Genomic DNA, 17,003 nt, shown 5'->3' with positions numbered 1-17,003 from the left:
GTTACAATGCATTGTTTGTTCTGTTCTTCTTGCCACTGCTCCATCTGATCAATTCCATTGGAAAAGAAAAAGAAATTAAATCACATGTTGGGTGAGCATGCAGTGAAGATACACTTATCCTTTCGACAGGTGATGAACAGCATATGACATGTTGTTTGCAAGTATTTCAAAGAAAGGTGGTCAGTAACCAGCATGCAATAGCAATGTATTGCAACACAAGAAAAAATAATGCAGGACAAAACCACTCATTATCTACAAGACTGTAAGGTAAGTTGGGTTCATTTGTGTCTTAATAGGCCTGCCCATTCAAGGGCTACAGGCACAGAAACAAGCAAACAGAATTGAAGACTCAGTAAAAGAATGGAGCACTTAGAAGAATGTGATGTTTTCCTGTAGGAAGTCACTCCCCAGTGAAAATTTAACTAGCATCAGTGTAGGAAGAAAAAAACCAAAAACATTAGAGAGTTTTCCTAAATGAAAATAGCAATCAAAGTTTTTGGTTGCCAATCAGCTTTGGGATGCTAATTATTACGGTAACTGCGCTGGTGAAGGTAAGGAATTACTTAAAAACTGTTATTTTCTTTTCCTTCTTTTTTTTTTTTTTTTTTTTTTTTTTTTTTTTTTTCTCCTTTAATCACTGCTGTACAGCTGAACATGCTCAAGGAAGCAAAACTGCATGGATAATTACCCCCATGGAAGCAATCCAAAGGTTCACAAAGTAAAAGCTGCTTCCAACTTAAAAGATCAAGGTTTTAAATTAGGAAAGCACTTGAGTCTCCAGCTGATAAAGATGTTTGACCTGCTGGGCAAAGGTAATTGTCAGGGACTTAATTCAGGAATCTCACAGCACACAGTGTAGGGGAGTTCCCCAGTGCAGTAGTTTAAAACAGTAAGATGCTATTTAGAGCAACAAGAGAAACAAGCACTGCAATTTTACAAATAATAAAAAAATACCAGAGGCTTTTAGGCCCTGCCCTAAGAACCCACTGCTCTTCTTCCTTCAGAACCCTTTTCCAAACACTGGCAGAGGTGTACAAGTCAGCCTCTGGTCAAACTCCTGTCGGGAAAGGAAACAGATGTTCTTGTTCTTCATCAGATCTGTACTTACTTTACAAATGCACTTCAAACAGGAGTGGAAGAAAACTTCTGAAATTGCTGTCATGCTCATAAAAGACCTAAGACGTATCCCAGAGAATGAGGAGTTACAAGGAAGGCAGACCTCACATTAGCAATCCTGCACTGTGTGGAAAGGCCACTGTGGTTGCAAAGCACAAATCATAGAAGAGCAATGTATTAAGAAATGAAGTTTAGTGAAATCAGCCAATTCCCTGCTTCCATCAATCAGTAAGTCACCTGAATCAATTCACATCTTAACACCTAAACCTTAACTTCCTGTGAAAAATAAGCAGAGAAAATTACACTGCACTTAGAAGTAAAAGGAGATTTTGAATATAGCATTTATCATCAGAGGGATGTACTTTCAATATACTAGCCTACCACAGCATTTTAATAAAAACCTCCACCTCCCCTCAAAGCCAAGCAAACTCCTGGATGCCTCATTTAGCATAATGAAATAGCAATGAAAAAACCCAAAAGCATATAAAGCAAAACACACAAGGTATGTATCTTTCTTCATTGCTCCTTTTAATCACACTGCAAAATACTAATCAGCCATGTAGTCCTATTACTGTATTGCTGTAGTACATAGCTTGTAAGTACTTGCTGTTTGCAAACAGGACTGTCTGCAAAGAATATAACAGATCTCACATGGACAGTGACAGTGGCTCAGCTAGCATGGGGTAATGCATTAACCTATGATAACTCAATCTGGAGCAACATATGGTTTCAGAATCCAAGAGCTCATAATTTAATCAAATAGTACAGTGTTCTACTGATAGCAAATATTATTCCAAGGATACAGCATACAGCAAGATGCATACAAGTATTTCAGACCTTGGAATCATACATGTCCCCCAAATCTATGACACAATTTCAATCAGTGACACATACAAAATTAAAATAGACATCCAGTAGCAGAATAGGGGAGAAAAATTAACACTGGGAATACTTCCCCTAATGAATAGTATAAAGAACAAGACTGGATGTAGGAAAAACTTCAATTCCCTTAATCTTAGTTTTCTGAATTTCTTCAAACATCAAAGAACACCGGGGGCAGCATGTGGAGGAGGAAGACAGCACAATGTGAGCACCAGGATTTTATTTTTTTTTTTAACCTCATACCTATCTCTGTATACGTGTGTAAATAAAGCTGCAATACAAACTCAGAAAATTCTTACATGACTTAAAAAACAAACAAAAAAACCCCAAATGAACTCCCAAAGCTTCATTTTGAAGAGCATGGGTTATAGCTGTTTCACTAGAAAACAAGCAAATCCCCAAATGCATCTCTATGTAAAAGAGAAGCTGTCAGGGAAGACAAATCAAGCAATAGCACACTGTTTACTCCAATACCCTGGTGGATTTTAGCACTCAGGCACTTTCCTATCTGAACCAGAACCGGCATCCAGGAAGAGCAGATACGTGAAACTGCCGTGGTGAGCATCATAAGGTACATCAGACCCTCCTCTCTATCTTCCCTTCCCCTCCTTTTTTTTTGTAACATACATGACAGTTGCCAGAGAAGTTATTCTCCTCCACCCAAGGATTTCTGTGTTTCTTTTTTTTCTATCAGCACAAAGAGCATTTTCATTTTTCTGCTTCTGGGGCTGAAACAAGATATCTTTGAAGAGTCCAGGAGCCACAACATGCTGAATTTCTAACTCCACCATAAGGAGCTGGCAGCTTATTTCCCACACTCATGACGTCAACTGCTAAACAACTGTTCGGGGCACATCTTCGACTTTTGCTTCAACCCGCAGTAAAGTGACACCCCTTGCAAGCAGTTGCCATGAAAGTGACTGATACAACAGAATTTAGGTGTGATATACAAGTTAAAGCCTGTAGTATCAGGTAAGAGGAGAAAAACTGACTGCCACAGAAATGCTTCTCAGGCTCACTGCAGCAGCCTGTAATGAGAAGATATTGCAAAGTGAGTTCTGGAAAACTTATAGGATACACTGCTTTTATATTTTAATAGGCTCTTCTACATTCTCTTACTTAAGTATAAAGTACTACTCTAAATGCCAAACACTAGTATAACTTCTGATGGTCCTCAGGTGTCTGAGCAAAACGACCGGATGCTATACACTCAGGGACTTGTGCTGCCTTGTGACAGCAGAACTCTGAAATGAAAGCATTCTGGCTTCACAGTGGAAAAAAAAAACCCAAACAATATGTATATGCAATAAATACATATACACTATATAAATAGATCTGTCCTGGTAACCAATTTAGGCTCAATATAAGTGGGTACTTTTGTGATGTCTTCAGACAGATCCTTCTCATCCTCTGACAGCTTTGTACCATTAGAGAAAAAAAAAAATCATATACCCTGAAAGTCAGCATAACTTATACACTGGATAAATACCCTTAGATGAAATAATAACACCTACCACTACTTAACCAGCTCAATATGAAAATAACAAGTCAACACTGGATTCCATATGTGTGTGCATGCTTGCACATGTATCTGAGTTGGAAACGACAAAGCCTATGTGGTTTTGGCACAAGTTTTTGCTCAGCTCAGTCTGCAGTGGTAATCCATGCACATTTAAACAGGTTCTGATCTAAGTGGAGTAAGTGGAACAAGAAGAAAATTCCATGATTTCCGCACAGGAAGCACATTGTAGCTTGTGTAGCCACCAACTTTCTCAAAGTAGAGAGGGAAAATGAGAGGTGCGCAGAGAGATGAAATAGGATTAAAGGAAATCCTTGAATTGAGACAACACAGACTGAATTTCATCAACAGCAGAAACACCAAAAACTACTGCAACTAGTTTACTGACTTCATCTACCAGATTTAGAAGCCTCTTTAAATGCCCAGTGCAGCCAAAAAGCAGCAAGTCTGGTATTTCTTTGTTTTTAATAAACAGTTGCCAAAATATCTGCTACAGTTTTTTGGCCTACCTGCATATTCACTGGGCAATTTTAATCACATACAGCTGTTCATGCAACTTTAATGGTGTTTTTCCCTCTGAAACATTAATTCCACCTGAAACATTAATATTTCCTGGTTAACTGTCCCATGTTATAAATCATTTTGTAAAATACAGGCTATTAAAGTGAGAAGTTTATGTAAAAGTTTTTGCTAAGCAACTCATGCACACAGAAACATGGAACAAATTTCACGCTGCATACAAATATCTGAACTAAACACATCAGAAAGGAACAAAACGTATTGGTGTATACACTATGGGTGGAACTGGGATTAGTTTGAAATGATTTCTTGTTCATTATGTTATTATTTTTTAATGTAAATTCCTTTTTTATAAAAAAAACCCTGTGTCAATCTTATAAACCAGACTTTACAATCATTTTATGACTTTTATATTTTACACATACAAGAGACCACCATGACCACCTAATTTGATCCCTTCCTCAATGTAGACTGAAGAACCACTTTCAGGCTTTAAAACTTCTGGGTCTTCTTTGCTATGTATAAATCAGCTGCAAAAGTGTGCCTGAAAAAGGTGTTTAAAATTAAAATAGAAAGAGGAGGAAAGGACAATCAAAGGCACTGTTTATTTAAATTTCACAGCAACTAAATGCCTGATGTTTGCAACAGTCCTGCCTTGACCTCTACCTGGACAACATTATGACACTTTCTTCATTGCTGAGATCAAGGCATATACGGTCAAGGGCATATCATATTTTATTTAAACACACTGCAGAAGAACATTAAATTTTACAGGTCAGATTCTCCATGGTGCTTGAGCAAAGCTGGGGCTGCAGGGAAGAGAAAACAGCCAGCTCAAGTGAGAGCTGCCAAGGTGCAGCTGCCATTATCTGCCCTGAATAAACATCCTTAGCCTTGTTATGGCCTGACAGGTCCCTCAGCCCAACATACCCTCTCTCCACCTGGATTTTAGACGGACAACAGCTCACAGGGCCTACAGTACTGCCTCAACCAGGACCATTTTTTAGTAGATTTGAGTCCTGCAGTGACACAAAGTCCCATTGTCGCAAAATGGGAGAGCAGCTCTGTCAGCCTTTATCAGCTTTTTGCCCTGCTTGAGAGCTCCTTCATACAGATGGAGGTCCCCACTTGCCATTCAGAGGCCCTCTCAAGTCACCTCATGCCTGAACACTGTTATCGTACATAAAGGTATGAAAGCAAGTTTCAGTGAGTCAACCTCACAGTAGGGGTATACAAAACCATGACCATTTTACCGTCTCTGGCCACATCATGTTAGACCTGCACCTTACTAGTGGCAACCATTTCAGCCATATGGCACACAGATTTCAACCGCAACTATGAACCCAAAAATGAAATGAGGTCCTGACTCATTCCACCTAAGGCAACCAAGACGACTGCATCCAGAGTAAAGTCTCCCTCTTGCACAGCCAGTGAGAACAGACAAGACACCTCCTGTGGATGTTACAGCCCTGAGAACACACCTGACCCCTGGGCATCAGCATTTGCATTTTCGACTGCGTAGCTACAAGCCTTCACGGACAGGAGCAGCTCATCTCTCCCTGCTGCAGACAGAGAAATAACACTGACGCAGAGATAAATGCTAGGAAGGCACCAGGATCAGCTTCATCTTATCTGGGGCAATCTTTCAGCCATATAATGAAAAGAAAATTCTCTTGGGGATTTTTGAACAAAATGGCTTTTGGTGTAGCAACCATGTCTCCCCCTCCAGGCTCCACATGGGCTGTGGGTTTAATCTCATCCTCCTGCAAAGACACCGGCAGGAGCAGGGCCACCCTTAACTCCATCGGCTGCTCCGCGGCTGCACGCTTCAGGCAAAGCGGCATTCAGCTGCGTACGCCTATTAGGGCTCTCATACTGGAAACAGAAGTGGAACAGACAACCAAGGTAATTTAATCTAGCAAGATAATTCACTTTCATTGTTACCCCCACCCCCTCCCACTGCCCCAAATGAATCAGGAACAAGTGTCCAGCCTTTTCCTAATGGAAAGGGAAGAGTATGCCTATTATCTTTACCCTTCACTCCATACGAACTGTAGAAATGTCTGTACCAGATTCTGAGCTTACAAATATCACTGTGAACAGGGATGGCTTCCACAGAAGTAACTATGTTGCTAGTAGTGTAAAACAGGATGGAGATCTGAATTGGGCATCTGTTACTTAATGAAACTCTCTGAAGTCTGATTTAACTTTCTGGACATCTTTTCTCGTTGCTGCTGCTGTTGGTTTCAGAAAGCATGAAGCTCAACATATCAACCCACACAAGAAGAAAGTCCCTCCTCCATTACCCTCTGTCCCCAACCTTTTCTCAGTGACACGTCACCTTTTATGCCTTCTACAGACTACTTTTCAGAGCAGATACTTCTTTAAAGTACTACCCGTCCCTGACTACAAAGAAGAAAATAACATCTTCAGCTATGGAAGTATCTAGGCTCCTTTTTGAAAGCTGTGATAAAAGATTATTAAATCCTACACATGACTCCTTTGCTCTGCAGGTTTTCCATTCACTACTTCTCACATTCAAAGTAAGTCTGTACCTACACATGTGCACAGTTGTGTAAGTCTGATGTGCAGTCACCTCTCCATCCCTCATCTGAAGGGTTGCCAGTACTTTTGTGGAATCAGGTTGGTGAAGTCAACTACATTCCCTCCTTCCCACAAGGGATAATGCACAACGTCTCACACCTGCCAAGTGACCGAATTCATTAATTTCTAATAATGGCAGGCTTTCACTAGATGTCTTCCATAATTCTTGATCAGGCATTTGTACATGGTCTTACCCATAGCAGATGCAATTGCTTAGCTCTCACTCTGTTGGTTCACAGCCAGCAATCCACAGGCCAGGAAAATGGGGGAAGTGTTGTATGTTACAAAGTGTCAGGAAAGGGAAGGAAAGGAGAGTTGGATTGTGTTCATTTTTAACACACAAATATTAGTAGATGTAGAGAACCCGAACTTCACCTCTCACCCCTTTTTGCTCTACCAAGGGTAGGATGCAGATCACGACAGCAGTCACCTCACCTGTATGCTTTCCACAGCTCCACCTTTCCCACCACCCAGGTTGTGCAGCTGAGCTCCCTGTACATCACCTAAGTTCTTTTGGGTCACTAACATGATGTTGTTGATGTCATTGCTGCAACGATCAACCCCGAAGCACAATGTGATGATTGTTTCCCAGCTCACATTCATAGAGCATTTGTTCCAGTAGGCTTGAAAATGAGGGGATGAGGCAGGCTAGGTTTTCTTGCTCAGTAGGTTTTTGCTCCAATCTAATTAAAAACATTCAGCAATTCACTGAAGTTCCTTACAAACTGCACATGTCCCATGCTTTAAAATAAGCTCTGGAAGCAAACAGCCTGGCATATTTTTTTTTTAAATACACTCCCCAGATAGAGAGGATTCCTCAGAAATTTCTTTGTGATACTATACCAAAGCTGCTGAACCAGAACAGTTGAGCTTCTGAACTATGTTGTTTTGTTGTTATTATTAATGGCTTTTTTCCTTGTCTAAAAATTAACAAGGAAAGCTACTCTTGGTTCTCTGACATGCAGAGAAGTGACAGAACAGCTCACTGGAAACAGGCAGCTCTGGTCACCTTGATCTGAAACTAGGTCAAGGGATGCCAGCTTGTGGTTATACCCAGTGGATATGCAAGTAATATTGGGGATTCAGAAGCTGAGTACAAGACCACCCTTTTCTTGCAGGCAGAACTCAGGTAATTCAACTTTAGTGCTCAGAGAGGAAGCAGCTTGCTCACAACTAAGGCATGTTTTAGGTACCATTTTTTAAAAACGCCCCACTTTTGGAAAATGTGCCAGGGAATCTGTGCAAACAGCCAAGCCAAGCTGCACATGGCCGTACTATCTTAATCCAAAGGCAAGCCACCACTGGGAGGTGGCCACTGAAGTGCTTTATGTTGATGTTTGTGGGAGAACAGGCACTGATGGACAATCAATCCAGCTCCAAACAGTGCTAACACTGCTAGTGGAATTCAGAGAGAAAGACTAGATAGACTTAACATGTCATGCTTGTAACTCCATCCCTGAAACTGAAAACAGACTTTTCCCTGCCAAGAGTCACTCCGACCTGGGGAGCTGCAGCAGAGAGTGGTGCACACAAAAAGCCTGTTAGCACCTTGGGAAGGCTGCTGCCATCAAATAAGTGCTAAAGGATCCTCCGGACCAGCCAGCTATCAGAACACCAACTCCCAAATTTGGCCCTTCTTGCTGTCCCTAAATGCCTCAGAAAATGCCTGTTCTCATCTCCAAAAGCAGAGTGCCCTTAAGCTGAACAGCTGAGAACAAATTCCTTCAGGGTTTTAACAACCAATTAAGGGATGTGAAGCAATTACTTTTATACCCATACAAATGAAACTCCTCCAATGCAATTAACTATCCCTTATCATCTACTGTTGAATTTGCAGGAAGCATATGCTGTACACTTTCTCCTCCCCTAGCTTTTCCACAATTTTAATCAGTTTGTTTTAGCTAATGTAATGGAACATACCTATTCTAGAGAAATAATATATGGCTACAAATTATCTGAATATTTTTAAATGTCTTTTTTCATTTCAAATATAATATCATTTGAGATTTTGCAGCTTTCATTTCTATTAATAAATTATAATTTCTTCTTTATAAGTGATGAGCTAGAGTGTCATGTAATTTTTTCCTCTAAATAGACCAAGACTTTGATCTAATGCAAGCCCTTGCTGGGAGTAGAGAGACTTTCTGTCTAATTTAGTCACAAAAAATATTCAATTAAACTTGGGAGTTTAATTCATTTAGTTATGAAAATTAAATGAGCTCAATAAGGTACATTTGATTTGCCTCAGGAAAAAAAAAAAAAAAAAAAAAAAAAAAAAAAAAAAAAAAAAAAAAAAGAGAAAGAAGAATCTCTGAAAGGGGAACAAATAAGAAGGGAGAACAAAAGTAACTTTTCCTGCTCATGATGAAAGGTGGATAACATGAAGAGCTTGAGTTCCATTTTGTGTGCCTATATAAAACATAACTACAGTGAGTTCATGCAAAATGTATATCCAAAAGCCACATAAAGATCTAGTATTAACATCTGAATTGTCTCCTGGGTAACAAAAATCCCTGTAGGTCATAACTGAGTCCATCCCAGACAAGGGAAGATCTGACTCCTCACACCAGGAAGACAACATCCACACACAACTCTTCTCCATTTGGGGAAAAAGGAAAATACTGGATTTTTTTTTTTTTTTTTTCAAAAACAGACAGAGCAACATGGATCTCTCTGACAGAAGCCCCCTTCTAGTTTTGCAGCTGTTACTTACCATTTTTGCAGATAGGACAGCACTGATCGGGTTCATACACCGGATCCACGCACTCGGTCTGGGGACAAGCTGAGACAGTGCACAGCACCTCACCATTGGCTTCACAGCGACACTTCTCACATGGAGAAACCTGAAACACAAATCCAGTCTCTTTTTAACTTATTGCTCTTCTGAAGCATGCAGTTTCTACCTTCCCATCTGCACTGTTCTTTCCGTAATCTCTTTTTCCTCCCCACTTTAAAACAAATGCTTTTTGTGGTCTGAATAACGGCAGAGAGCGAGGCTGGGCTCCTGCAAACTTAGAGAACCACAGCAGAAAAATTACACAGGTTCTGCTCTGAACCTGTGCACCATATGGGAAAGTCAAAGGGATCCTGTGAACAAGAACACTTTAGACTTTTAACACAAATAAAGAAAAAATTTCCCTACCACATCTCTAATGAACTTCCAGCAAATTAAGTTTGTAATTTAAATGAAAGCCATTTTAATTCTATTAGGGGTTCAAAAAGTAATTTAGCAGAAGATACTGTATTTAAAGAAGAAAAATTTTGCTAAATGAAATATGAACTTTCTTTTAATTGAAATCTTTATTGCAATTTTTCCAGGTTTGAAAGCTTTCTTGTAGCAGAAAGTTGCATTTCTTTGCAAATTATAATTTTCAATGAGAAGTCATAAAAACCCCTCCTTTGAATTCAAGTATTTCCCAAAGGTTAACTGCATTTGTATTCATTCTTGTGATACGTGTAGCTTTCTGAAAAGAAACTGCAATTCAAAGAAAGGGGTGAAGCAAAATACAGGTCACCCTTTTTACCTACTGAAATGTTACCGGCTTTGAAGAACTCTATGGAACGGGAGTACCATGAGATAATTATATTTGAATGACCTACTTCAATGAAATGAATTCCAAACAAAACAGCATCAAGGCCCTATTTAGGAAAAAATGGACTTTCAAATGTCTGCATCTAGCACATGTACAATTCCAGCTGTCCTCTTAATTGTCCCTGACCAGGCGCTGCACACTGCATGACTGACGTCCTCGTACCACACAAGGAGCTGGAGGTAGAGGGAAGCAAGGGTGCTAAAGAGCAATAAATGGTATACTGTAAATCTCATTGCTGTACTCCAAAAAACCCACACTGGCATCCATGCTCTGAGCACAGGATGAAAATGCAGCTGAATGTTATTATTAGTGATCCTCTAAATCTATAATATATGCAGATTCTTGGTTTATTAAGGATGAGGCAGTTTTTTTATGGACCCTTCTTCATTCCAGATTCCAGTTGATGCAAACAACCACCTGTTGCATTTCTCCATCAAAAGCAGAGTAACCTCAAATCTAAAAAAAACCCCCAACTATTCTCTGTGAAGAATCATCCAGATGTCTAACTTGCAGATCATCTGTTCCTCCTCCCTCTTAGGCAGCCCATTACATTTTTTTGTCAAATCCATTCTCTGCTTGCTTGCCTCTTTCACATCCTTCTCACTTCCAAAGTTCAAACATGCTGATGCTTGCACAGCATCATCTCCAACTAAATGCTCATCCATGCTTTGCCACTTCTTTTCCCACCTGCCAGGGCTGTTATTTGCTTATGCACTCACTATCTTTCACGCTGTCCCCTCTGCTTAGAAAGCCTAAACAGGGTCTCTTTCTGTGTTGCTTTCTGCTTTTATTACTATTACTCATTTCCTTTCCTTCCTTTGCTAGCTACTCACTTCCAGTTTTCTCTTTGGTCTACACTCTACCAAGGATAACACCACACCATACGTTTATAAAATGCTTCAAGGAGGCTGACAGTCCAGTACTGCAGATTCTCATTGCAGTCTCTGGGACAAGAACTCTGTCCTGTAATGGTTCATAAACGGCCACATTCACTTGCAGAGCTGGAGTGCCAGCAGATGAGGAGGTTTCTGATCCAGTGTTCAGAGTCGAGAGGCTCAGGTATTCCAAGTAATCACTTGAACTGCACATGAAATTTTGAGTGTCAGCAAACCCGAGCTCCTGACTATCTGCAAGTCAATAGGAAGAATCCATCCTGTTGGAGTTATATCCAGAAACAATACTTGCTAAAATAAGAAAACACGTTTTTAAGGAGAACTGAATATTTTTTATTATTATTTTTAAGGAATCCTACTTGATCAGAGCTACCAGAACTCAATTCCAAGGATCAAACTCAACAAGGCAAACCTATAGCTTTCAATCAGTTTTAACATTATTTGGCCATGGCTTGAAAAAAGATGAAAATTTGCCAATCACAGTTCAACATGACCACTAACTACCACAACAGATAATCCCTCTCCCAGGACACTGCTCAGTAGCTGTGTCATACGATATTAGAAGCGCTATAAAAACTACAGTATCTGATGATAATCAGGAAACAAGACAGCACACAGATGTTATTCCTAAAATCTCTCATCTGTAAAATTTAAACATATTCTAATTAAGTAGGTTGTTTACTAGAATTCCAAACTTGACAGAAGCCTAAAATTCCTAGAACAAGAAGCCATTTAGTGAAGCACTGAAAATACTACTGAATGAGAAACAAAATTGATCTAATCTTTATCTAATGATGATTCAGAATAACGCACTTCCGTCCTACACAGCACATACAGTTGAAGACGACGTCTTTCATGAATGGAGTACACTGTTACTGTGATGCTGCAGTCATGAATACCCTTCCTGTGTACTGTGTAACAGATCATGGGATTTCAGGGGAATATAGTACACCTTTAATAAGTACTGTCATCTGTACGACCCACCAATATGAGTAATGGTAGCAGAGTTAAGGAAGGTCTCCATGCGCTTATTTCTACAAAGCTCTTTTCAGGCATGTAAGTGAACCACAGTGGCTGCTAAAATGGTATGAGCGTCAACCTTTATCTGTTCATCTTTGGACTAAATAGTAGTCCGTTGCTTTTTATATATCATAAGGAGGTAGCAAGAACTGTAGAAGAACCCCACTTCTTTCTGCATCTTAATGGCAGCTTAATACTTGGGAGACATAATCATCACTAGAGAGAGAGAGAGAGAGAGAGAGAGAGAGAGAGAGTAAGACAGGCTGTACATGTAACTACAGCTAAATAAATCAGAATGAAAAGACACATTGGGCCCCTTGTTTCCTCTCTTCTACTCTCAGAAGGTAAGCGCGCTCCCTGCAGCACGGTTCCTAATGGCAGCCAATGCAACGAGAATCCCACTTGTTCATCTGGGAAACGACCAGCCTGGCAGCACTCATGTGTCGCACATCTGACATAACCAGGCTGGACTGGAAATAATACCACCCATCAACCTCTCTCTGAAGACTAATGATACCACATCTCTGTGGTCTACAGATGAAGCTATTAACTCTATAGCAGTAATAGTTCCGCCCATGCAAAAAAACTGTAGGAAGACAATGAGAGGCACAGAAGTCTTACGTATTCACCAGACAGCCATAAAACCTGTAGAAAATAGAGTACAGATGGCAAAAAAAAAAAAGCCCAACTTCTTTAGAACCGTTTAAAAGGAAGTTTATGAGCAGATGTATAAATGGAGTTGAAGATGTTGTTAAAAAGCAAACACACCGTTGTGTAAACAGGTAGATTTCCCACTAGTGGGGCATGAAGAAGTCTGTAGCTTAATAAGGGTAGCAGATTTATCCAGCAACTTCATGTAAATTGTCATCATTAAGAAGCGGCAAATCATTTGCACGCATTGAAGTTGTGGCCCAAAGTAATTTGAGCTTTCTCTTCCCCCTTTCCACATGGCAAACTTTAATTGAAAAATAAAACAAAACCAAACTAACAAAAAATCTGAATTACAAAAATTCATAATCTACACTTGGTTCCTTGAGCCTTGAAAACATCTAAATCTAAAAAAAAACCCAAAACCCACCGACCTATCATAATCCCAAATTTATTTGCTATTGTGCTGGGATTTTTTTTAGTATTTTCTTGCCACTTATACAACTCAGGAGAACATGAATGAGGTTAGGCTGACAGGAATAAACATACCAGCCTTGGTTTTACTTCTGTGTGCCTTCAAAATACCACAGATGTTTCAAAATCCATTTGGGTTTGTTGTCTTCCAGATTTCCAAGTAACTTAATTCACAAATAAATACAGTTATTGGTAGCAAATAAATTCTAAAAAAGATGCACAAAGTAAAAACTTTCAAAAATGTCTTTCCCAAACATTACACTTCTGAAGATAATTTATGGTCCTTGTAAGGCTATAAGTCAGCTTGCATTTTCAAATCTTACTGTAAGATTGAAAAGCCTCTCAAGGAACACATGCTCAGCAATCTCCAGCTCTAGTGCAGAATTTTATCCTCACTGCATTTCACCAACTAAGGCTTTTGCTCCCAGTTTCATTCATCTGGATGCTGTGATCCTTCTGCCATCCTGCTTCACGATACCCCCAGGAGAGTAGAGTGGTACTGAGGGAAACAGCTTTAACCTCATCTTTCCCTCACACTTGTGTTGTGATTTGTGTTGACATCCGTGTCCATTTTGAAAACAGAAAAATGTATGCATATACACACAAGCAAAGCCTGCAGGAAGGACTGTGAATCAAAGAAGAAATGCATCAAACCTCCCATTCCTTGGCACACTCAGCTTCCCAGCTGGCACTGGCTCTGGTCAAGGCAATTTTTTGCCATGCCAAGACATATATGAATTTTATATAAGCAAACTCCCAAACTTGCATGCATATTTATACATCTATACATAAATGTTTGTGCACTTAAAAGTTAGAAGGTCACCTCTTTTTTCTTTCAGTGATGGTACTCTTTGCCACAAATGGTAAGTGCAGACACAGAGAAAAATCAGATCTCTATCCATTTATAACTCCTTCCCTGACCTTAATCAAAAGACAGCATATTAGTAACCTCTCTAAGACCATCAACTTTAAACTTGTAAAATGACCTTTGAAACCATGTGCAATTACTTGCATTTACCACTGCTTCCAGTGAGCAGCAGCAATCTGACTACAGCCGTACCTTACCTCACCAGATATCTCCACTGATTGCAGTGGCATGGGCAAACAGCTGCGTCAAAACTCAACTGAAAACCAAGGTCCTCACATGTCAGAATAAACAGGCTGCAGTTCCACTGCCTAACTGCATCGGTAACTTTCCTTCTGCACCCTGAGCAGGCATCCCTTCTCACTTGTGTTTCCAAAGCTGGTTAACACAAAGCAGTAAGGGAACCTATGTTTCATTACAGGAAGGTATCAACATGAGGGCTATAGGTTGAACGGGGTTAAACTGAAAGCAAAAGTCTTCTCAGAACGTTTCTGTAAATGTCATCATTCAGCACTCCCCTTTTACCAAGGCTGCCAGACATGTTCAAATGTAACAGGGACCCCTAAGGTTTTATTCTCTCACTACACACTATAATGTATTTTAGGTTTGATTTACAGCCATCAACAGGACATCACTATATAAAAAGACAAAGAAATGCAACTTGTTAGAAAAGCTTGAATGAGGAGTGGGGAGTACCCTTTAAAACTGACCCACAGAGAACGTGTGCAGAAGCATCCCTGTTTTGGTCTCCCCTCAGAACTAACTTCACTGAAAAAGGCAGGATCTCACAAGACATCTCTGAAAGGGTCACACCAACTAGCCACTGTTTCTTCCTCTTAGAAAACTCCCACCCCAGAGCTGAATGTGGGTCTTGAGGGTGACATGGAAAAGGGAGGATGATTCAACACTTTCTGCCGTGCTTTGAAATCCACCAGTGCTCTACACATTACTGCCTAAAGAGAGCAAGGGGAAACACTGTGATTTATTCTGGAGAGAGTAATTGCTCCTTTATTAATTTATTTTTTTATTAAATTGGATAAAATGGAAAGACATTATGAATCAAAGTTAAGTTTCCAAGAACATGCAAATGCCACAGAGAGCAGAGCTGGCAACTTATTCACAGCCTTCACAAATACATTTTCTTTTTCTCCATCCTGAGATGGGCTCAAGCTTCCAGAAGCTTGAACTGGATTTTGTGCTCACCCTCAACATACTCAGCTCATAAATCTTGGATGTATTCAGAAATGGGGTTTGGACCAGCCCAGTATCTAACAGTCACTTGCAAGCAAAGTCTTAGAGCCTGCTTGCAGATCTCAGCCACAAGAAAATACTAAAGGGAAAAAGGCAAAGCAAGCAACCAGGAAATTTGCTCTAACTCCCAAACTTTTCAGCACACTCTGATAAGTTGCATTTTCAATGATAATGACCTTGTACAATAATGCTAAAAAGGCCCTAGCCTAAAAGGATTTCCCTAAACATAAAGCTTTTCAAGTCCTTTGTTTAGGTGTCAGTGTAATTCAGATTGTAAACCATGCTCTTACTAAAAGGAAGGTCCAAACATTCTCAGAAAGCAAAAATCATGCAACCTTAGCAGCACAGTTTAAAGGGTTAAAAAGTTAAATGATTGTTATGAAAGAGGTATCATCACAGACTGATTACTAGGAATAGAAGTCAGTCCACAAAACTCTGCTCGATCTCTGCAAGGTAGAAGTTTCACAGTTAACCATTAAATAACAAATGTCTTGCTGATTTTATGAAATCTTTCAGCATCACCATCGAGTAGCATCCTTTTAAGAAGCATTTTTTACTGTAAATACCAAAGGAATTAATAAAGATCAGCCCCCTCATTTAAAAATGTTACAGTATCATAGAGCAAGAAAGGTCATGTTTAAGGGGAATATTTTACATCATAGTAGAAGAAGTATTAACACAGAAATGAAAAGGGGAGGGGGGGACCCAGCACTGAGAAGGCACTTGAGGAGTGCAACGCCACTTTCAAGGAGAGAAAGACCCACACAACGACCTTTAGCTTCAGCCCTTACCATGAACTCCTCTAGGGTCTGGTAGGTCTTCCCTCGAAACTCGCAGTAGTTCTTCCTCTCCTTGCACTGCGGGCAGCACTGCGTGGTGTCCACCTGGACGCAGCGAGGGTGGAGCCTGGGGCACTCGGGCTGTATGCACAGCGGGCCCTCCTCGGTGCAGAGGCAGGGGCAGGCCGAGGGGCCCGGCGCAAACTTCTCCCCGATAGCATAGACGAAGCCGCTCTCGTCCACGCAGCCTTTCCCACGGTAGTCCGGGTAGGCGTATTCCTCCGGAGGCTCGGGAGTGACACTTGCAACAGCTTCTGGGAGAGATGAATCTTCAGCCACCTGAGGTTCCTCGGGAGCGGCGTCCCTTTGCTCTTGGACTTGAATGCTCCCCGATTTACTGCTCGTCCCCTGGCTGCTCCAAGCCTGCTTTTGCTTAGTCCAAGACTCCTTGTTCGAGTAGTTCCTGTTCCCTTTGCTCTTCCAGTCCCTGCCACCCTCCTCCCTCCCGCTCCGGCCGATCTCATTCATTTTCCCCGGGCCTGTCTGGCTGTCCCTTGTAGATGTGTGATCTCTCTTTTCCTGGCTCGCCTTTATCTCCTGTTTGTCTTGAGCCTTGGCCAGTTTCTGTACAGGTATGGTGGAGCTACAGAGGGCAACCATGAGGCAGCAGGTTACGAGAAGAGAACTAGAGAGAGCTCCAATTGCCATTGCAGTAGAGCTGGGCATCACCTACTGCATCCCACAGGGGACACTGCATTCACATCGGAGGGAAGCGCTTCACAGATCCACAGTCCCTAGGAAGAGAAGGATTAGCAACACTTCAGCTTCGGTACTTCTTCC

General features: G+C 40.7%; 1 protein-coding gene across 1 annotated transcript in view; it reads right to left on the bottom strand.

Moving 5' to 3' along the window:
• VWC2 (von Willebrand factor C domain containing 2) overlaps positions 1 to 16,981 on the bottom strand; it is a 59,574-nt gene extending 42,593 nt beyond the window's left edge. Inside the window, exons 1-2 of the mRNA XM_026843611.1 lie at positions 16,176 to 16,981; positions 9,354 to 9,483 (exon numbers count right to left, since the gene is read on the bottom strand). Of these exons, the coding sequence (XP_026699412.1) occupies positions 9,354 to 9,483; positions 16,176 to 16,889 (844 nt within the window). The 5' untranslated portion in view covers positions 16,890 to 16,981. The remainder of the gene's footprint in view (positions 1 to 9,353; positions 9,484 to 16,175) is intronic.
• Positions 16,982 to 17,003: the final 22 nt, after the last annotated feature.

The sequence above is a fragment of the Athene cunicularia genome (assembly GCF_003259725.1).
Source record: "Athene cunicularia isolate RWA chromosome 2 unlocalized genomic scaffold, athCun1 chr2_part1, whole genome shotgun sequence".
NCBI classification, from domain to species: Eukaryota; Metazoa; Chordata; class Aves; order Strigiformes; family Strigidae; genus Athene; species Athene cunicularia.
This window is presented reverse-complemented; position numbering and strand designations above follow the sequence as displayed.